Genomic DNA, 16,414 nt, shown 5'->3' on the forward strand with positions numbered 1-16,414 from the left:
CAGCCATTCACGAGTGATATATGCTGAGAGCTTGTAGACATTTTTATAAACTTTGTCTTATCTCTCGTGATGCAGTGGGATGCTCCACTGTCCACCACCCATAAATCACTCTTCACATCACAGTTGCTGAACGTGGCTAGTTCAAAGGATTTCTTTGGCTTTCTTACATTCTGGCTTTTTTCTTTTCTGCAGAATCTTGCCAAATGTCCTTTGCCTCCACAATTAAAACACTTTTAATTGTGTATGCCATCAAGATAAATTCTCTCTTCCGGTGCTTTACTTTACATAGCTGGTTTCTTTCAAGCCTTGAAGATAATTTCTCTTCTTCATTAGGCTTATCTTCTCTCAGCTGGTCACGTTCACTCCTTCTTCTGGCTTCTTCTAATAGCCTGCCGGTTATCTCAGTTACTGATAAACTGTCTTTTGGCAATACCTCTAAAGCAGTCACAAAATCATCATAGCTTCGATCCAAAGAAGACAGTATGATGTATACTTGTTGCAACTCATTAAAAATAAGCTCTTTTTCTTGTAATTCCTGAAAAATGCTTTTCATACAGTTTAAATGAGTTAACATGTCTCCATTTTTCTCAAGATGTGTTCTAAAACAGCTTCCGTGTAAGATTGATATGAGCTCCTACACTGTCTCGAACATAAATCTTTTGAGATTCTCCCAGCAGTTTGCAGCATTTAACTCTCCACGAATATGAATCAGTTGCTGGTTTGAGAGAGTCAGTCCTATGATGCACAAAGCCTGCTCATTCTTTCGTTTATAGTCTTGTATCTTTTTGGCATCCTCTTCTACATTAGGATCTAAGTTAGATACATCTGGTGGGTTTGTAATTATGTCCCACAAACCTTCTCTTCGTAGAAGTAAACTACATTTCATTGACCATGAAACATAGTTTGTTCCATCTAGTCTGGCTATCATGGACAGACTTGGCAAATTTACTTGTGCCATTGCTCTTCAGATAAATAACTATTCAACAAACAGTTTGTTTTACAGTAATGTGCAACTCACCCCAAAACTCTCATTGGTATAACCTGGTTAGTTAGACTGTGCTCACTGCTGGGCCCATAACCAATGTTGGTGGTTGGGGACAAACCCCCAAGCAGAGTGTACAGCAGCAGTCAAGCCAGGCAGCCAAATGAGAGAGAGACTGGGCCCAAGAGTATACACACACTGGAGACAAAAACACTGTTTGTAGTTTTAAATAGTTATTTAATTCACACAGAGGTTAAGAAGTGTCATTCAGTCCATATGTCATTATCCAGTATATCCATCCAGTTACCTAGTCCATTAACAGTAAATACAATGTCTTTATCTGCTTGTAAATCTTCTCCTCCCGATACCTTTCTCTCAAAGACAACGCTGAGTATGCACAGCTCACCAAGTAAACAGTCCTTTTGTTCAGTAGAAAAAAGGTATCTTGCACAGTAGCCAACAAGCAGACGTCTCATACAGGAGTAAAACAGCAGGCAGCAGATAGCAGAGAGACCAGTAGACCAGCGACCAGTAACACCAGGAACCAGGAACCAGCAACCAGAGACCAGGAATCAGACCAATAACCAGGAAATGTTACGTCTCTCTCATTGCCTATTATTGCAGCTTGCAACCGCACCCTTAATTATCACATTACATTGCAGTTTTTGTGCTTAAAGCTACAAACACTTAAACCTAGGTTTATATATTTATTCACCCAAACTAGTTGGTGTATGCATATACCCAACAACCACTGTGTTAAATAATACAGGTCTTGCAAGTTCTCAAGTCTGAAAAATTACAATCTCATGGATGACCTCATATTAAAAAAAAATGCTTCATTTGGGATTCTACAAGAGTTGATTTTATTGTCAGCTTATCTTTTTTTAAAAAAAAAAATCTGTTAACAACCATGCTAAGCTCATTGTAGTTTTAGGAACGTTCACAGTTGTATTGGATTTTTAAGGATTCATTTTTATTTTAAATGTTGATTTAAGAAAGACACTATTGCCAGATTAGCACTTATGTGGAGCAAAGTTATACTGTGCATTGGTAGCCCTTCAGTAAAAGAAGTTTTAAACAATTTTGTTTACATGTTGTCATTGCCTTGGATACTGTATGGAACATATCGCATATATATCATTGCATCAAATAAAAGGGTATAAGGGTTCATACTTCTGCAGTAATTATATTGCAATTATTTTTTTAACTAGGAATTTTATTTCAGTATATTTTTTTGTCTGTGTAGGATATGGAAGCTGGAGTGAACTGGCAAAAGCACTGGAAGACCAAAACAAACCGAGAGTCAATCCAAGTCTTAAGTTCTATTTGCCTGTAAAGACAAACATTCAGGTAAACAAAACAAAGAAGATTATGTGGATTAAGAGATGTGCTTAAATAGACACAGTTTTTGAATGAAACTGCATTAAAAATACCCACATCTAACAAATGTAACAATGGAACATAGTGGAAGTAGGAATGGAATCCTGATTTGTTATTAAAGGTTATTGCCCCTCACCCCCATATGAATCATTTTCACATTAAACAGGTAAACCTCGACTCTTGGGTGCAATTAAAATAGCTGTACAGGGTTCCCATCTATGACTATTTTGTGTTGATCATAATTCTAGCAGGGGCCTAAAATGAACCAATCCTTGCTACAAAGCCTAGGCACAAATTGTTTTCAGAACTTTTTGGACTAGCTTTAGATCTTCATTGCTGAGTTTGAAAAGACAGATATACAGGTAGTCCTCAATTTACAGTCACAATTTTTGAGCCAAACATTTCTGTTGCTAAGCAAGACATGGTTAAGTGAGTTTTCTTAAGGTTACTTTTTGTCACAGTTCTTAAATGACTCACTAAAATTGTAAATCTGGCTTCCCCGTTGACTTTGCTAGTCAGAAGGTCACAAATGATGATCACATGACTTCAGGGCAGTGCAACTGTCATATATACATGCCAGTTGCCAAGGGTCCAAATTTTGATCACGTGACCATGGGAATGCTGCAATGGTTGTAAAGTATGTAAAACAATCATAAGCCATTTTTTTCAGTGACGTAACTTCGAATGGTCACTAAACAAATATTTGTAAGTTGTATACTGTATTTTGCTGGATAGTCCCAGCTTCTTGTTAAGGGCAGGCTACACATCCAAATAAATATAAGGTAAAGGTAAAGGTTCCCCTCACATGTATGTGCATCTCTGTTACAAAGCCAAAGTGCCAGCCCTGTCCAAAGACATCTCCGTGGTCATGTAGCCGGCATGACTAAATGCCAAAGGCACAGGGAACGCTGTGACCTTTCCACCAAAGTGATTCCTATTTTTCTACTTGCATTTTTACATGCTTTTGAACTGCTCGATTGGCAGAAGCTCACTCCATTATGTGGTGCTAGGGATTCGAATCGCCGAACTACTGACCTTTTTGATCGATAAGCTCAGCATCATATCCACTGAGCCACCGCATCCCTAAAATCAGTATAGTACCTTCTTGTTGATTCCTCTTAGTTGCCTAAACTGCAGTAAAGCTTGAAGGAACAAACCAAACCAGAATTAGCAGCTGGTAATTGTGGTTGCGTTTGCCTTAAAAAAGTTGGCTCAAGATCCAGATACAAGACAATATTTTCAGGGAGGAATGGGACATTTCTACCATTCTGACATACTAATCATCATTTCCATTTTATTGAGCATGGTTATCTTACAGCCACCACTTCCCAAGAGATAGCAAGAGGATTAAAAAGCATGACAGGTTCTTAAAGGGGGGATTCTAAAAATTGAAGTGTTGATGGCATAGCTGCCAACTCTGTTCCGTGAAAATCAAAAATGACAAGTGGATGATTAAACCTGCTAGTTTAGCTTTGCAGTGCAATTATTCAAGATGAGATTAAAAATGCTTGTGTATGGATGAAAAAAAGAAAAATCAAATGCCCAAGTATAAGATGAGGAGTGGAATATCTGACGGAGTTATGATGGTGTTTGTGAAAGTAAATGTTAGAGTTATAAAAGGGTATAATTTGCAAATCACAGAAAGTAATAACTCCATTCCAGTTTGCATTGGCCTTCTTTAGGGAAGGATATAGTCTAGAGAAATTGGAATAACTTCTAAAAAACTTAACAAAAGATATCTATGGAGATTCTCAGTCATAGTTGTCTCAAAGGTGCTTTTTCAAAAAGCAACTGGAAATTTCTTTTGTTTCAATGCACATCTTCAAGAAAAAACAAAGTCCAGTTGCCTTTTTGGGAAAAAAAATCCATCTTTGGAACATAACAAAAGATGAAACAAGATTTAGAAAGATAACTGAGTAAGTTGTGGAAAGATAATGTTAAAGGTTGTCACATAAATCAAGATCAATTTTTCCTTTCATTTCAGAATTTAAATTGCTAGAATATTGGGACAGTAAAGATTGCAAAATATATATATATATATATCCATGGACCTATATTTACATTAGTTAGAGGCTAATCTTTCTTATTGATATAACTTCTATATCAGTGGTTCCCAACCTTTTTTTCGCCCCACACCCCTAAAGAAATTTCACTCGAACCTTGCACCCCCTGAAATTTAGACTTTAGGAACTACTGAACGCATTAAATATATGGTAGGATTGAATCTTTTCAGCTATGTATGTGACAGCCACTAAATAACGATACTTAACTCTAAAATGAAAACAAAGTTAATCCATTGCATAATAAATAAAAATGCCAACATATAGCCAATATCCTATTATTTACCTGGACTTTTCTTGCACCCCCTGGAATATTGTCTCGCACCCCAGGTTGGGAACCCCTGTTCTATATCATGCAATCTGTGATAGATCTCAGAGGGAAAAGGTATGTGTGCAAATTTAGCATTTCCAAATACTTGTAAATCTTTAAAACTGTGTTCAGCTGCACGCACAAAAAGAACCTCAACTTTTTCTTTTGTTTTTCCCTCTCATGAATTTAGAACCAAACACAACAAAAAAGTTGGAGCAATAGGACCACTTCTGCAACATTGGAGAACATTGCTTCCGAGATATCCAAGGTTAATCTCTCTATATATAAAATCTCTTTTCTATAAAGTTGTATAACTAGAATAAATATAGTTAGCAATAGCACTTAGGCTTATACAACACCTCATAGTGCTTCACAGCCCTCTCTAAATTGTTTGCAGTCAGCATATTGTCCCCAACAATCCATGTCCTCATTTAAATCGAACTTGGAAGGATGAGCCAACCTTGAGCTGGTCAGAATCGAATTGCTGGCAGTGAGCTGAATTAGCCCACAATATTGCATTCTAACCACTGTGCCACCACGATGGCCTCAGAAAAAAATGACTTACATCCTGTCTTTTCACCACTCCACGGTTCCAGGATTGCAATTCGGGCACTTGGCAAATGCTATTCATGAGGGTTGCAGAATCTTGTGGTCCTGTGATCACCTGATTTGTGAGCTTCCCAGCTGGCTTCCAACAGGCAAAGTCAATTGGATTTGCTTAACAACTGTGTGATCCACTTCTCAACCTCATGGTTCACTTAATAACTGCAGTGAAAGAGTTGTAAGATTGGATCTAGCCATGTGATGACTCACTTTATGACCAGATCAATTTACAGTAGAAATTCTGCTCCCAGCTGTGGTTGTAAGTCAAAGTGTACCTATATTTAAAGTCTATGAACAATCTTGGCCTTCTCTTCCATGTATTGAATTGTGGTACCTAAAGCAGCAGAGGTGTTTATTCCTTATATTTCTTTCATAATGGAGTTTCACAAGTTTCCCCTGAATCTATTGTGACTTAAAATTATGTGAAAGTAGTTTAAGGCAGTATATGTAATTCACTTTTTAGTGGATAGAATCCTATAAATATAAGTTTAAATATTCTTGAAGCATCAACACAATGTCTCTGTTTTTCCAGGCTCCTTTTTATCTAATTTATTTTCATTGGCATTTTCACATTCTCCATATTGCCGTACATGTAGCTGATTTGCTCCAGAGATAGTGAACTGCCAGACATTTTTTTTTTTAAAGGACAAAGCTATTCCTTTCTTCCTTTCATAGCAACAAGGGTTGAAAGGGGCCTTTCCCGACAAATTATGAGGGTTGCTTTGTTTTGTCTCACTGAGCACCAGCCAGTCTCCCTTTCATCATGCACAACTGCTGTCCCCAAATGTTATGCTGCACAGATCCTAGGCAGCTGGGATTGAGCATCTGACACTGAGAGGTAGCTGTGGTTAGTGTAGTGGGGCAGTGGGACAGTTCCGGGTAACCGGAACAATACTAATGCAATCCTAAGTTGCATTAACAGAGGGATACAATCAAGATCAAGTGAAATACTAATACCACTCTATAAAGCCTTAGTAAGACCACACCTAGAGTACTGCATCCAGTTTTGTTCACCACATTATAAAAAAGATGTTGAGACTCTAGAAAAAGAACAGAGAAGAGCAACCAGGATGATTAGGGGTCTGGAGGCTAAAACATACAATGAACGGTTGCAGGAACTGGGCTTGGCTAGTCTAGTAAAGAGAAGGACCAGGGGAGACATGATAGCGGTCTTCCAATATTTGAGGGGCTGCCCCAGGGAGGAAGGGGTCAAGCTATTTTCTAAAGCGCCTGTAGGCCAGACAAGGAATAATGGATAGAAACTGAACAATGAGAGATTTAACCTGGAAATAAGGAGAAACTTTCTGACAGTGAGAAGAATCAACCAATGGAACAGCTTGCCCTTGGAAGTTGTGGGAGCGCCATCACTTGAGACTTTCAAGAAGAGATTGGACTGCCATTTGTCAGAAATGGTGTAGGGTCTCCCGCTTGGGTGTGGGGTTGGACTAGATGACCTACAAGGTCCTTTCCAATTCTGATTATCTGTTATCAGGCGCAAGACCCAGTGAAACCCAGTGAAACCTCTCACATACCAGCAGAAATAGGTCTGCATGCCACTTCTGGCACACGTGCCGTAAGTTCACCATCACAGGTCTAGGACAACCCTCTGCGGCCAACTCACTGCAGGACAGCTTGCTGTAGGACAATATTGAAGAAATGGTGGAATAGATTCATTAAAGGAAGAGGAAGGACAAAATAAAATGTGAATGACAACAATGAAAAAATTTTATTATTTTTTAAAAAATTATTTTAAATAATTAAATTGAATTGTTGAGTTGTCCCATGGCGAGTTGTCCATGCAGCAAGTTGGCCTAGGCGAATTGTCCTGTGATGAAGTGGCTGCAGCAAATTTTCCCATTCCGCATTCACCCATTCATCTTTTGGCTCTCTGATGCTCACCAGACTCTGCCCAAGAAATGAGCTGTAGCTTCTGAGGTTGCATGGGCTTTTCTCCCCAGCTGATTTCCTCTCTTAGCCTCCTTTTGGCCTCCCAGCCCCTGCTGCGTGATACTGGCTATTGCTCTGCTTGTTGGGATAAGCCTTGTTTTATAAGCCTTGGTCTTTATATGTCCAAGGCCACATTTCTTAGATTGTTTTATTCTTTGTTTGCTTCATGGCTCTGTTTGCTGGATTTTTTCCTCTTAGCTTCCCCATTACTTTCTTCAGTTAGGAATCCATAATGTTCACTAGAGCAGAGGTCTCCAACCTTGGCAAATTTTAAGACTGGTGGACTTCAACTCCCAGAATTCCTCAGCCAGCAGCGGAAAGACAATGGCTAGAATGCAGAGGCAGTATTTAGCCAGTTCTGACAGGTTTTGGAGAACCGGTAGCGGAAATTTTGAGTAGTTCAGAGAACCAGTAGTGGAAATTTTGAGTAGTTCGGAAAACTGATAATGGAAATTTTGAGTAGTTTGGAATACCACCTCTGACTGGCCCTGCCCCCATCTCTTCTCTGCCTCCTGAGTCCCAGCTGATCGGCTGGGTCTTCTTTGGTTGCCCTGCACAGGAGAACGGAGCTGGAAAGCAGGTTTGTGGGGTGGGGAGGGAATGGGGATTTTGCAGTATCTTTCCCCTGCCACACCCACCAAGCCACGGCACACCCACCAAACCACACCCACAGAACTGGTAGTAAAAATATTTGAATATCACCATTGCTAGAATGATGTTGACGATCTGACAGACCAATATTTTCCTGGGTATCTGTCTGAGCCAGAGGTCCCCAAACTTGGCAACTTTAAGACTTGTGGACTTCAACTCCCAACTGTGCTGGCTGGAGAATTCTGGGAGTTGAAGTCCACAAGTCTTAAAGTTGCCAAGGTTGGAGACCTCTGCCCTTGAGATTTAGATGCTACATTTCTGGGCTAGGGATCTGTGGGAAGACGAAGAGAGGATGATTATATGGGGCTTGGATATAGCTTGTAAGAATTAGATGAAGAAGAAGAAAGTAGGCCTGAGAAGAATCAATATCCCAATGTGTGGTGATGAAACTTTATCAATACTAGATTGAGATAATGTGCTAAGAAAACAACCGGTTCTGTGGGCATGGCTTAGGTGGTGGGCATAGCTTGGTGGTCATGTGACTGGGTGGGTATGGCTTGGTGGTCATGTGACTGGCTGAGCGTTGCCAACTCAACATCACTCACATCGAGGTACACATCTCCTCACCTGGCCTCTCAAGACTGTGGGGATGCTGCAACAGTTGTAAGTGTGAAAAAGGGTCATAAGTCACTTTTTTCAGTGCCATTGTAACTTTGAATGGTCACTCCACACAAGCAAAGTACCACCAAAGGAGGGAAAAACCTCCAGAGACGTTCCTTAGACAGGAAGTCTAGTCCTGCCAAGAATGTAATAAAGGTTAACGGAGAGGCAGTTTCTGTAAGCAACACCAGAATGTTTCCTTCCTGCCTTCTTTACAGGATTAGGCCAGTAATTTCTCCTAACAACTGGTTCTCCAAACTGCTTAGAAGGTTAACAACCGGTTCTAACGAATAGGTGCAAACTAGTAGAATCCCATCCCTGAAAGGGGTATAAATATAATAAACAAGCCTTATATTTAGAAGTAAACGTGCATATTTCAAGGAATATATTTCCTAAATTTTACTCTACTCTTAAACACGGGTGGGCTGCTGTGGGTCCGCAGGGGTTCAGGAGAGCCCCTAGGTGAAATTCTATGCAGTTCAGAGAACCCACATATCCCAGTCCTGGCTGGCCCCACCCACCCTGCCCCTCTCCTCCTAGGAGTTCCCACATGACCCGTTTTGGATGCAGATAAGCGCAGGATGTGTGCGGAGGCTCAGGGAGAGTGAAAAACGAGCCTCCCAGAAGTTCAGGAAGGTAGGAAGTGGACCCATTTCTGGTTTCCAGAGAGCCTCTGGAGCCTGGGGAGGCCATTTTTCCCCTCCTCAAGGCTCAAGAAAAGCCTCTGGAGTCCAGAGAAGGCAACCCCCCCGCTCACCACGGTGCAGGAGGCTGGTTAGGCCACACCCACCATGGCCACACCCACCCAGCAACTGGGCAGAGAACCCTTGGCTAAAATTTTTGAAGCCCACCCCAGCTTAAACATATATTCGAATGTTTCCCTAAAGACCTACAATTTTGTCAACTTTCTGAAGGCCATTTAGAAAATGTAGAATAAGGAAACGTTCTCAATAACCTTCTCCATTTTTTTCTTCTTCTTGTCATGATTGCTCTCTACTTCACAACATGTTGTATTTTGTATTTATTTGATTTGTTAATTGCTTCCAAGATACAGGTATAAGAATAAATATTGTTTTGAATACATGAGATACTTATAAGAAAAATAAAAAAACAATAGGACAGGGACCATAGGCACGATTGGTGCACTTATGCATGTCCCCTACAGGCCTCTTAGAAAGGGGGTGAGGTCAATAGTAGACAGTCTAAGGTTGGGGTTTGGGGAAGAAACCACAGAGTCAGGTAGAGTATTCCAAACATTGACCACTCTGTTGCTGAAGTCATATTTTCTGGAGTCAAGTTTGGTGCGGTTAACCTTGAGTTTGTATCTATTGTGTGTTCTTGTATTGTTATGGTTGAAGCTGAAGTATTCATTTTGTGAGGAAGCTTGTGACCTATGAAAAGATTGCTTATGGAGAAATGATTAGGGATTGGCTGCCTGCACAAGATCTGTCAATTTTTTTCTCTCATGTTGTTCTGTAGATCTATTCTCCTCATAACATCTGTCCCCAAAGAAGTGGGCCTTAGAAGTGAGAATTTGAAATCCATTTTAAAAACTATTTTATACCTCCTGCTTGTATGTTGATTGGTATATTTATGATGCACTGCATGAAACCAGCAGTGCCTACAAATCGAAGTCAGGGTACTCCTACATTAGGACTCAGTGCCAGTTCCAAAATACGTTTTTAAGATATTGATAATGTCCATAAGGTAAAAAGGTGAAGGTTTCCTGTCCAGTCATATCTGACTTTAGGACACAGTGTGCTCATCCCTGTTTCTTAGCCAAGGGAGACAGCCTTGTTTGAAGACACTTTATGTAGTCATGTGGCCAGCACAGCTATATGGCAAAGGTGCACAGAATGCTGTTACCTTTTCACCAAAGTGGTACCTATTAATCTACTTGGATTTGCATACTTTTGAAGTGCTAGGTGGGCAGGAGCTGGAACAAGAACAGGAGCTCACCCCGTCGTGCAGTCCTTGGGTCTCAAACCCCAGCTGTCAGCTTTTCAGCTGACAAGCTCAGTGTCTTTAACCACTGAGCCACTGCACCCGCTTAATGTCCATATGCTAAGCCTATATATTTTTGGTCCAAATCTATTGTATTTGAAATTGCAGAAAAAATAGCTTCCCCCCCCCTCACATGATGTAGCTCTGGGGAGGTTGCAGGCAATCTGTTTACTATTTTTAAGAACTCTTGCCTCACCTTTCCTCCTGGGCTTCAGGTGCCCTAGAAGATCTTTCGTGGAGAAAGTTAGTTTGGCAGCTTTGTGGGTGCTTCTCAGAGGAATATTTTTGAATTATTTTATTTTGCTTGGGGGGTTTTCTTTTTGCATACTGCCAGAAAGAAATACACTGTATGTGATAAAGACATTATTGAACATGAGTAGACATCACTTTATTTTATTTCTTTTTACATGGTGTGAGACGAAGGAATTGCACAGGACTGTTTCTTTGTTCTCATCAATGGAAATTTGGCACAAGATAACATAGTCATTGTCTACTTTTTTAAGGAATTAAGAAATTAAAATAGTGAAAATAGTCTACTTACTAGTCATTGCCCTTTACAGTAAAAAAATTAGTTGTTTTTAGAACAGAGATTCTACATCTAAATGAAGATGTGTTAGGCCTCAGACAAGACAAAGAATTAGAATTAGAATTCTTTTATTGGCCAAGTGTGATTGGACACACAAGGAATTTGTCTTGGTGCAAATGCTCTCTGTATACATAAAAGAAAAGATGCATTCATCAAGAGTCAAGAATCATCAGGTACAACACTTAATGATAGTCATAGGGTACAATAAGCAATCAAATCATATTAGGAAAGAGTCAATATAAATCATAAGGATATAAGTGACAAAGTTATAGTCATACGGTCACAAGTGGGAGGGGATGGGTGATAAGGAGTGATGAGAAGGTTAGTAGTAATAGTAGTGCAGACTTTGTAAATAGTTGGACAGTGTTGAGGGAATTATTTGTTTAGCAGAGTGATGGCGTTCAGGGAAAAAACCGTTCTTGTGTCTAGTTGTTCTGGTGTGCAGTGCTCTGTAGCGCCACTTTGAGGGAAGGAGTTGAAACAGTTTATGTCTGGGATGTGAAGGTTCTGTAAATATTTTCACAGCTCTCTTCGTAAAGTTCTCAAATTAAAGTGTCTATTAAATTTGGCATAATTCTGGACCTTGGACATCCTTAGATTATATCCCAGCTTCTATTGCTGCTCATTTACCCTTTTAATAAAGTGCAAATGGCTATTGCACCCATTACCCAGAAGAAATTTGAGTAAGCTATGAAGAATACTGATAACAGAGAATTGCTATTGATTTTAGGTTTTGATACATATTTTCAATTAATTGACTGTCTCATTCCTAATTTACACTTATAATATTTGCTTTAGAAACACATTGGCACATTCCAGTAAAATGTTTAGTATACAGTAGTTGAAGCAAAGTGAACCAAGCTGTCAAAACATACATATCAGTTTATCTCCAGTGCCATTGCATCAAGTACTATATTTAAAGATGTGTTAAATTCTATAATAAAATTAGATAATATGAATTTCAACGTTACCTAGAGGTAATATTTTAATTACATGCACTGTAAGTAAATCTCCACACCTTTAGATTTTCATAGATAGTGCCATTCCAAAATATTAACCTTGTTGCTGTTTAAATGTCTTTTTTTCTCCAACCTGCTATGAGTCTATCTAAAGTCAGAAACTGAAGGCAAGAACATAATAAACTTTGTTTTTACTTGAAAACCACTTTTGGACTTTGTCCTTGAGGTGTGGGAAAATGAAACTTTGATTTTGAGTCTTGCCGATTAGATAGGTTTGTTGTTATAGAAATGACTAGTTCATTTATTATATAAAAGTAAAAAAGTTGAAGTTTGATGCTATTATCTTATTCAACTGCACCAAAAGGAGTCAGAAGTCAATGTTTTTCTTCTTTGTTCCCTTTGCCCTACATTTTTCCTTTCCCCCACTCTTTATTTTCCTATTATTCTGTCTTGTATGTTTGTATTTTATATTATATTTGGAGGAACTAATAAAACTTTGAATGATAAAAAGAGAAACTGAAGCCAAGACTAAAGGATCCATTATTGTATTTATTTAGGTTTTTATTTGGATGGAGTCAAACAAATTAATTGAGGAACCAGAGGCTTGATTCTGCACCTAGAAGAAAGGCAGAGAAGGAAGGAAGGAAGGAAGGAAGGAAGGAAGGAAGGAAGGAAGGAAGGAAGGAAGGAAGGAAGGAAGGAAGGAAGGAAGGAAGAGGGCACGAGCAATTTCTCCAGAAAATGCACAATTTAGATTGAAGAATCAAGGTTAAACAGCGTAGTTATCTAAGGCTTTATTGACTCACCTGAGCTTTATGGATAAATTCCCAGCAAGCCCAGGTGTAAAATATGCCTACAAGTCTCACTCTTCTGGAGGACAGCATGTGGAGGAAATGTGATTTATGATGTTACATATAATAGGATTAAAAAAATTGCAATTGCCAATATTTCTTCTGTGAAGAGCGTCACTTTGCCATCCATAATATTTAAGCACCTCCATGTAAGACATAGGTTGGCAAAGTGATACTTCAGGCACCCCAGCATGTAGAGTTCACACAACTGGTTTGTGCAGGATCAAATTTAGATCAAACTGAGTTAAATAAGATTATTGTGTTCCTAATTGAAATATCCTGATTTGGGAATCCAACAAGATTTTGGCCATTTGTTTTTAGAAAAAGAAAAAAAAACTATTTCAGTGCTTGGAATATGGTCCATTTGCAGTACCCATGTGGACCAATAGTGATCCTTAAACACAGGTTGAGAATCACAACTTGCAATCACCCAAGTTGGTTACATTTTCATGGAGGATGCCATGTAACCTTCCTGAGCGCCTTGTTTATCTTGTAATCTTTAGCCTTTAAGTTGTAAAATAATGTAACGGATTATAGGGGCATTTGGATAACAAAAACTGTTGCATTTTCATATGTTTGCAGTTCCAAGGTCAAGTAAATCTTCATGTTTTTGAAGACTGGTGTGGTGCATCTATTGAACAATTGAGGAGAAATCTTCACTTTCCTTTGTATCCTCATGTGAGTATCCTTTAAGGCCTATTGATTGATGATGTGCCACCAAGTTGTTTTCAACTCCTAGCAATCACATAGATCAGGGGTCCCAAACTTGGCAACTTTAAGGCTTGTGCACTTCAGCTATGCTGGCTGGAGAATTCTGGGAGGTGAAGTCCATAAATCTTAAAGTTGCCAAGTTTGGAGACCTCTGACATAGATAGACTTTCTCCACAAAGATCTGTGCCTGACCTAGTCTCTCAGGTCTTCCAACTGTGCACTAATGATCATTGTAATGAAGTCCGTCCACTTTACTGCTGGCTATCCTCTTCTCTTTCCTTCTAGCACTATCTTACCCAGTGCTAGAGCTTTCTCCAGAGAGCTGGGTCCTCTCAAAATGTGTGTAAAATAGAATAATTTGAACTTCTTTAGGCCCACATTCTCCACTTTTACAAAATGAAGAAAGAATTCTGCCTTCCAATAGTGTTTGGGTACATTTAATTCAGGATTTTCTAAATCATGGTTTGTTGACGTCACTGCCTTTCTTACCATCCGTAACAACATTTAAAACAAAATTAAGATTATGACCTTCTAACACAAAATAATTACGATTTGTACTTGGAAGTGTTTATAGAAGAATTTAGATAAAGCTCATTGTAGTTTATTGGGTCTGGACAACATGAGTGTGAAGAATGTGCAAACAAATGCTTCCAGTGCTGCCTGCATAAGAAATAAGGGCATATACATTGGAATGAGTTCAAAGCTGGGCTTAGGTTAAGCTTGTTCTTATTTTAAATAATAAAACATGGCTCCTCGGGCAAGATTACTGTATTTTTAAACTTAGTTTGTACAAGATTACCTGTTGGCAAGAATTAGAATGATAGGGCTGAAGCTGCTGCTACACTTGATATTTTGGGATCCGCACTGCTATGTTAAGTGCAAGTTGCTCATTGATTTAAAAGCCAGAGATTACTGATGCTGAAAGCAAAGTGATATTAGTAAAAATGATTGCCTTAAAACGTTAAACTATTCAAGTCACAGCCTGAGCATGAAGCAACACATTACAAAAAAGATGTTGAGACTTTGGGAAAAGTGCAAAGAAGAGCAACAAAGACGATTAAAGGCCTGGAGACAAAAACATATGAAGAATGGTTGCAGGAATTGGGTATGGCTAGTCTGGAGAAAAGAAGGACTACGAGTGACATGATAGCAGGATTCCCGTATTTGAAGGGATGCCATAAAGAGGAGGGAGTCAACTTATTTACCAAATCACCTGTAGGCAGGACAAGAAACAATGGATGGAAACTAATCAAGGTGAGAAGCAACCTGGAATTAAGGAGAAACTCCCTAACAATGAGAACAATTAACTAGTGGAACAGCTTACCTTCAGAAGTGCTTCATCACTGGAGGTTTTTTTAAAAAGACTGGACAGCCACCTATCTGAAATGGCATAGAATCTCCTGCTTGAGCAGAGGGCTGGACTAGAAGACCTCCAAGGTCCCTTCCAGCTCTATCCTGACATTGTTTTGTTCTTGCCCGTGCTCCGTTTCTCTGAATAGCCTCGATCTTATTTCAGAATTCCTAACCATTTCTTTTTGTTCTTTCTACTGCATTCCTTTATCTTACTGCAGCTCAATTCAATAATGCTAACATTTCCTTTTTCTTATACTTCTAGACACGGACTACTTTGAAGAAGCTAGCAGTATCACCCAAATGGAGAAACTATGGATTACGGATATTTGGTTACCTGCATCCATACAAGGATGGTAAGGGAAGAGTAGAATTGGCTGTATTACAAACAACTTTACAAGCATGGAATAGCTTCGATCTAAGAGAGTTCCATAGCTTTTAAATAACACTATTAATGTATCCTTTATATTTGTTACTCCTTTGTACAGGCAGGCCCACATGTGGATTCTGACCTGCTGTTGCGTAAATACATAAAAGTGTTGCAGAATGCATCCCATAGATTAGTATATGCTTAAGTCTATTGCACTAAATGCAAGTCCTTTTCTTAGACAGTGTCACCTTTATGGCAGATTAATGTTTGAATCTGGAGTTATCACGGGTTTCTGGACACCGAGACAATGTCCTGCGTTTATCACCACTTGCTCTATTCTGCGTTATTAACCCCTAAATTTTCTATTGTTTACATTTCTTTTTATTTATTTGTTTTAGGGAATTTATATTGCTGCCTATTCGCACATAGCGACTGAAGGCAGCTTACAGGAATATAAAAACATCACATATAAAACAATAAAACTAATAAAAAGAGGATAATCATATTTAAAATTAATAAAATAATATAATAAACTCCCCCAGTTACAACACATCACACGAAGCATTTAATGGGCTCCATCCTGCTCTATATTCCCCGGGCCCGCTGGCAGAACCAGCTCTTCAGCACTTTCCGGAAGAGTGATAGAGTGGGGGCCATTATAATATCTGGGGGGATGATGTTCCAGAGAGAGGGAGCCACCGCAGAGAAGGCCATTCTTCTGGGTCCCACCAGGTGTATCTCCCTCAGAGATGGGACCCGCGACGTTCCTTGTCTCCTGGCTCTGGTGGGTTGGGTAGATGTGATCAGCAAGAGACAGTCCCACAGATAACCTGGTCCCAAGCCATGAAGGGCTTTAAAGGGCTTTTGTCTTACTTTTCTGTTTAAACTTTACACTCCTCATCAAATACAAGTAGCTCTCAACTTACAACCACAACTGGGCCCAAAATTTCCATTGCTAAGTGAGATATTTGTTGAGTGAATTTTGTCCCATTTTCTTGTCACAGTTGTTAAACGAATCACTGTGTCAGGATTCCGACACTTAAACCCCAT

The 16,414-nt window shown here is 39.4% G+C and overlaps 1 protein-coding gene across 1 annotated transcript in view; it reads left to right on the plus strand.

Annotated features, from left to right (window-relative positions):
• Positions 1-16,414, plus strand: part of B4GALNT3 (beta-1,4-N-acetyl-galactosaminyltransferase 3) — an 88,629-nt gene that overhangs the window by 45,786 nt on the left and 26,429 nt on the right. The window contains exons 2-5 of the mRNA XM_087935040.1: positions 2,229-2,332; positions 4,923-5,000; positions 13,516-13,611; positions 15,260-15,350. Of these exons, the coding sequence (XP_087791166.1) occupies positions 2,229-2,332; positions 4,923-5,000; positions 13,516-13,611; positions 15,260-15,350 (369 nt within the window). The remainder of the gene's footprint in view (positions 1-2,228; positions 2,333-4,922; positions 5,001-13,515; positions 13,612-15,259; positions 15,351-16,414) is intronic.

This window comes from Pseudonaja textilis, chromosome 5, assembly GCF_049901715.1.
Source record: "Pseudonaja textilis isolate UNSWEBS1 chromosome 5, rPseTex1.2, whole genome shotgun sequence".
In the NCBI taxonomy this organism is placed as follows: domain Eukaryota; kingdom Metazoa; phylum Chordata; class Lepidosauria; order Squamata; family Elapidae; genus Pseudonaja; species Pseudonaja textilis.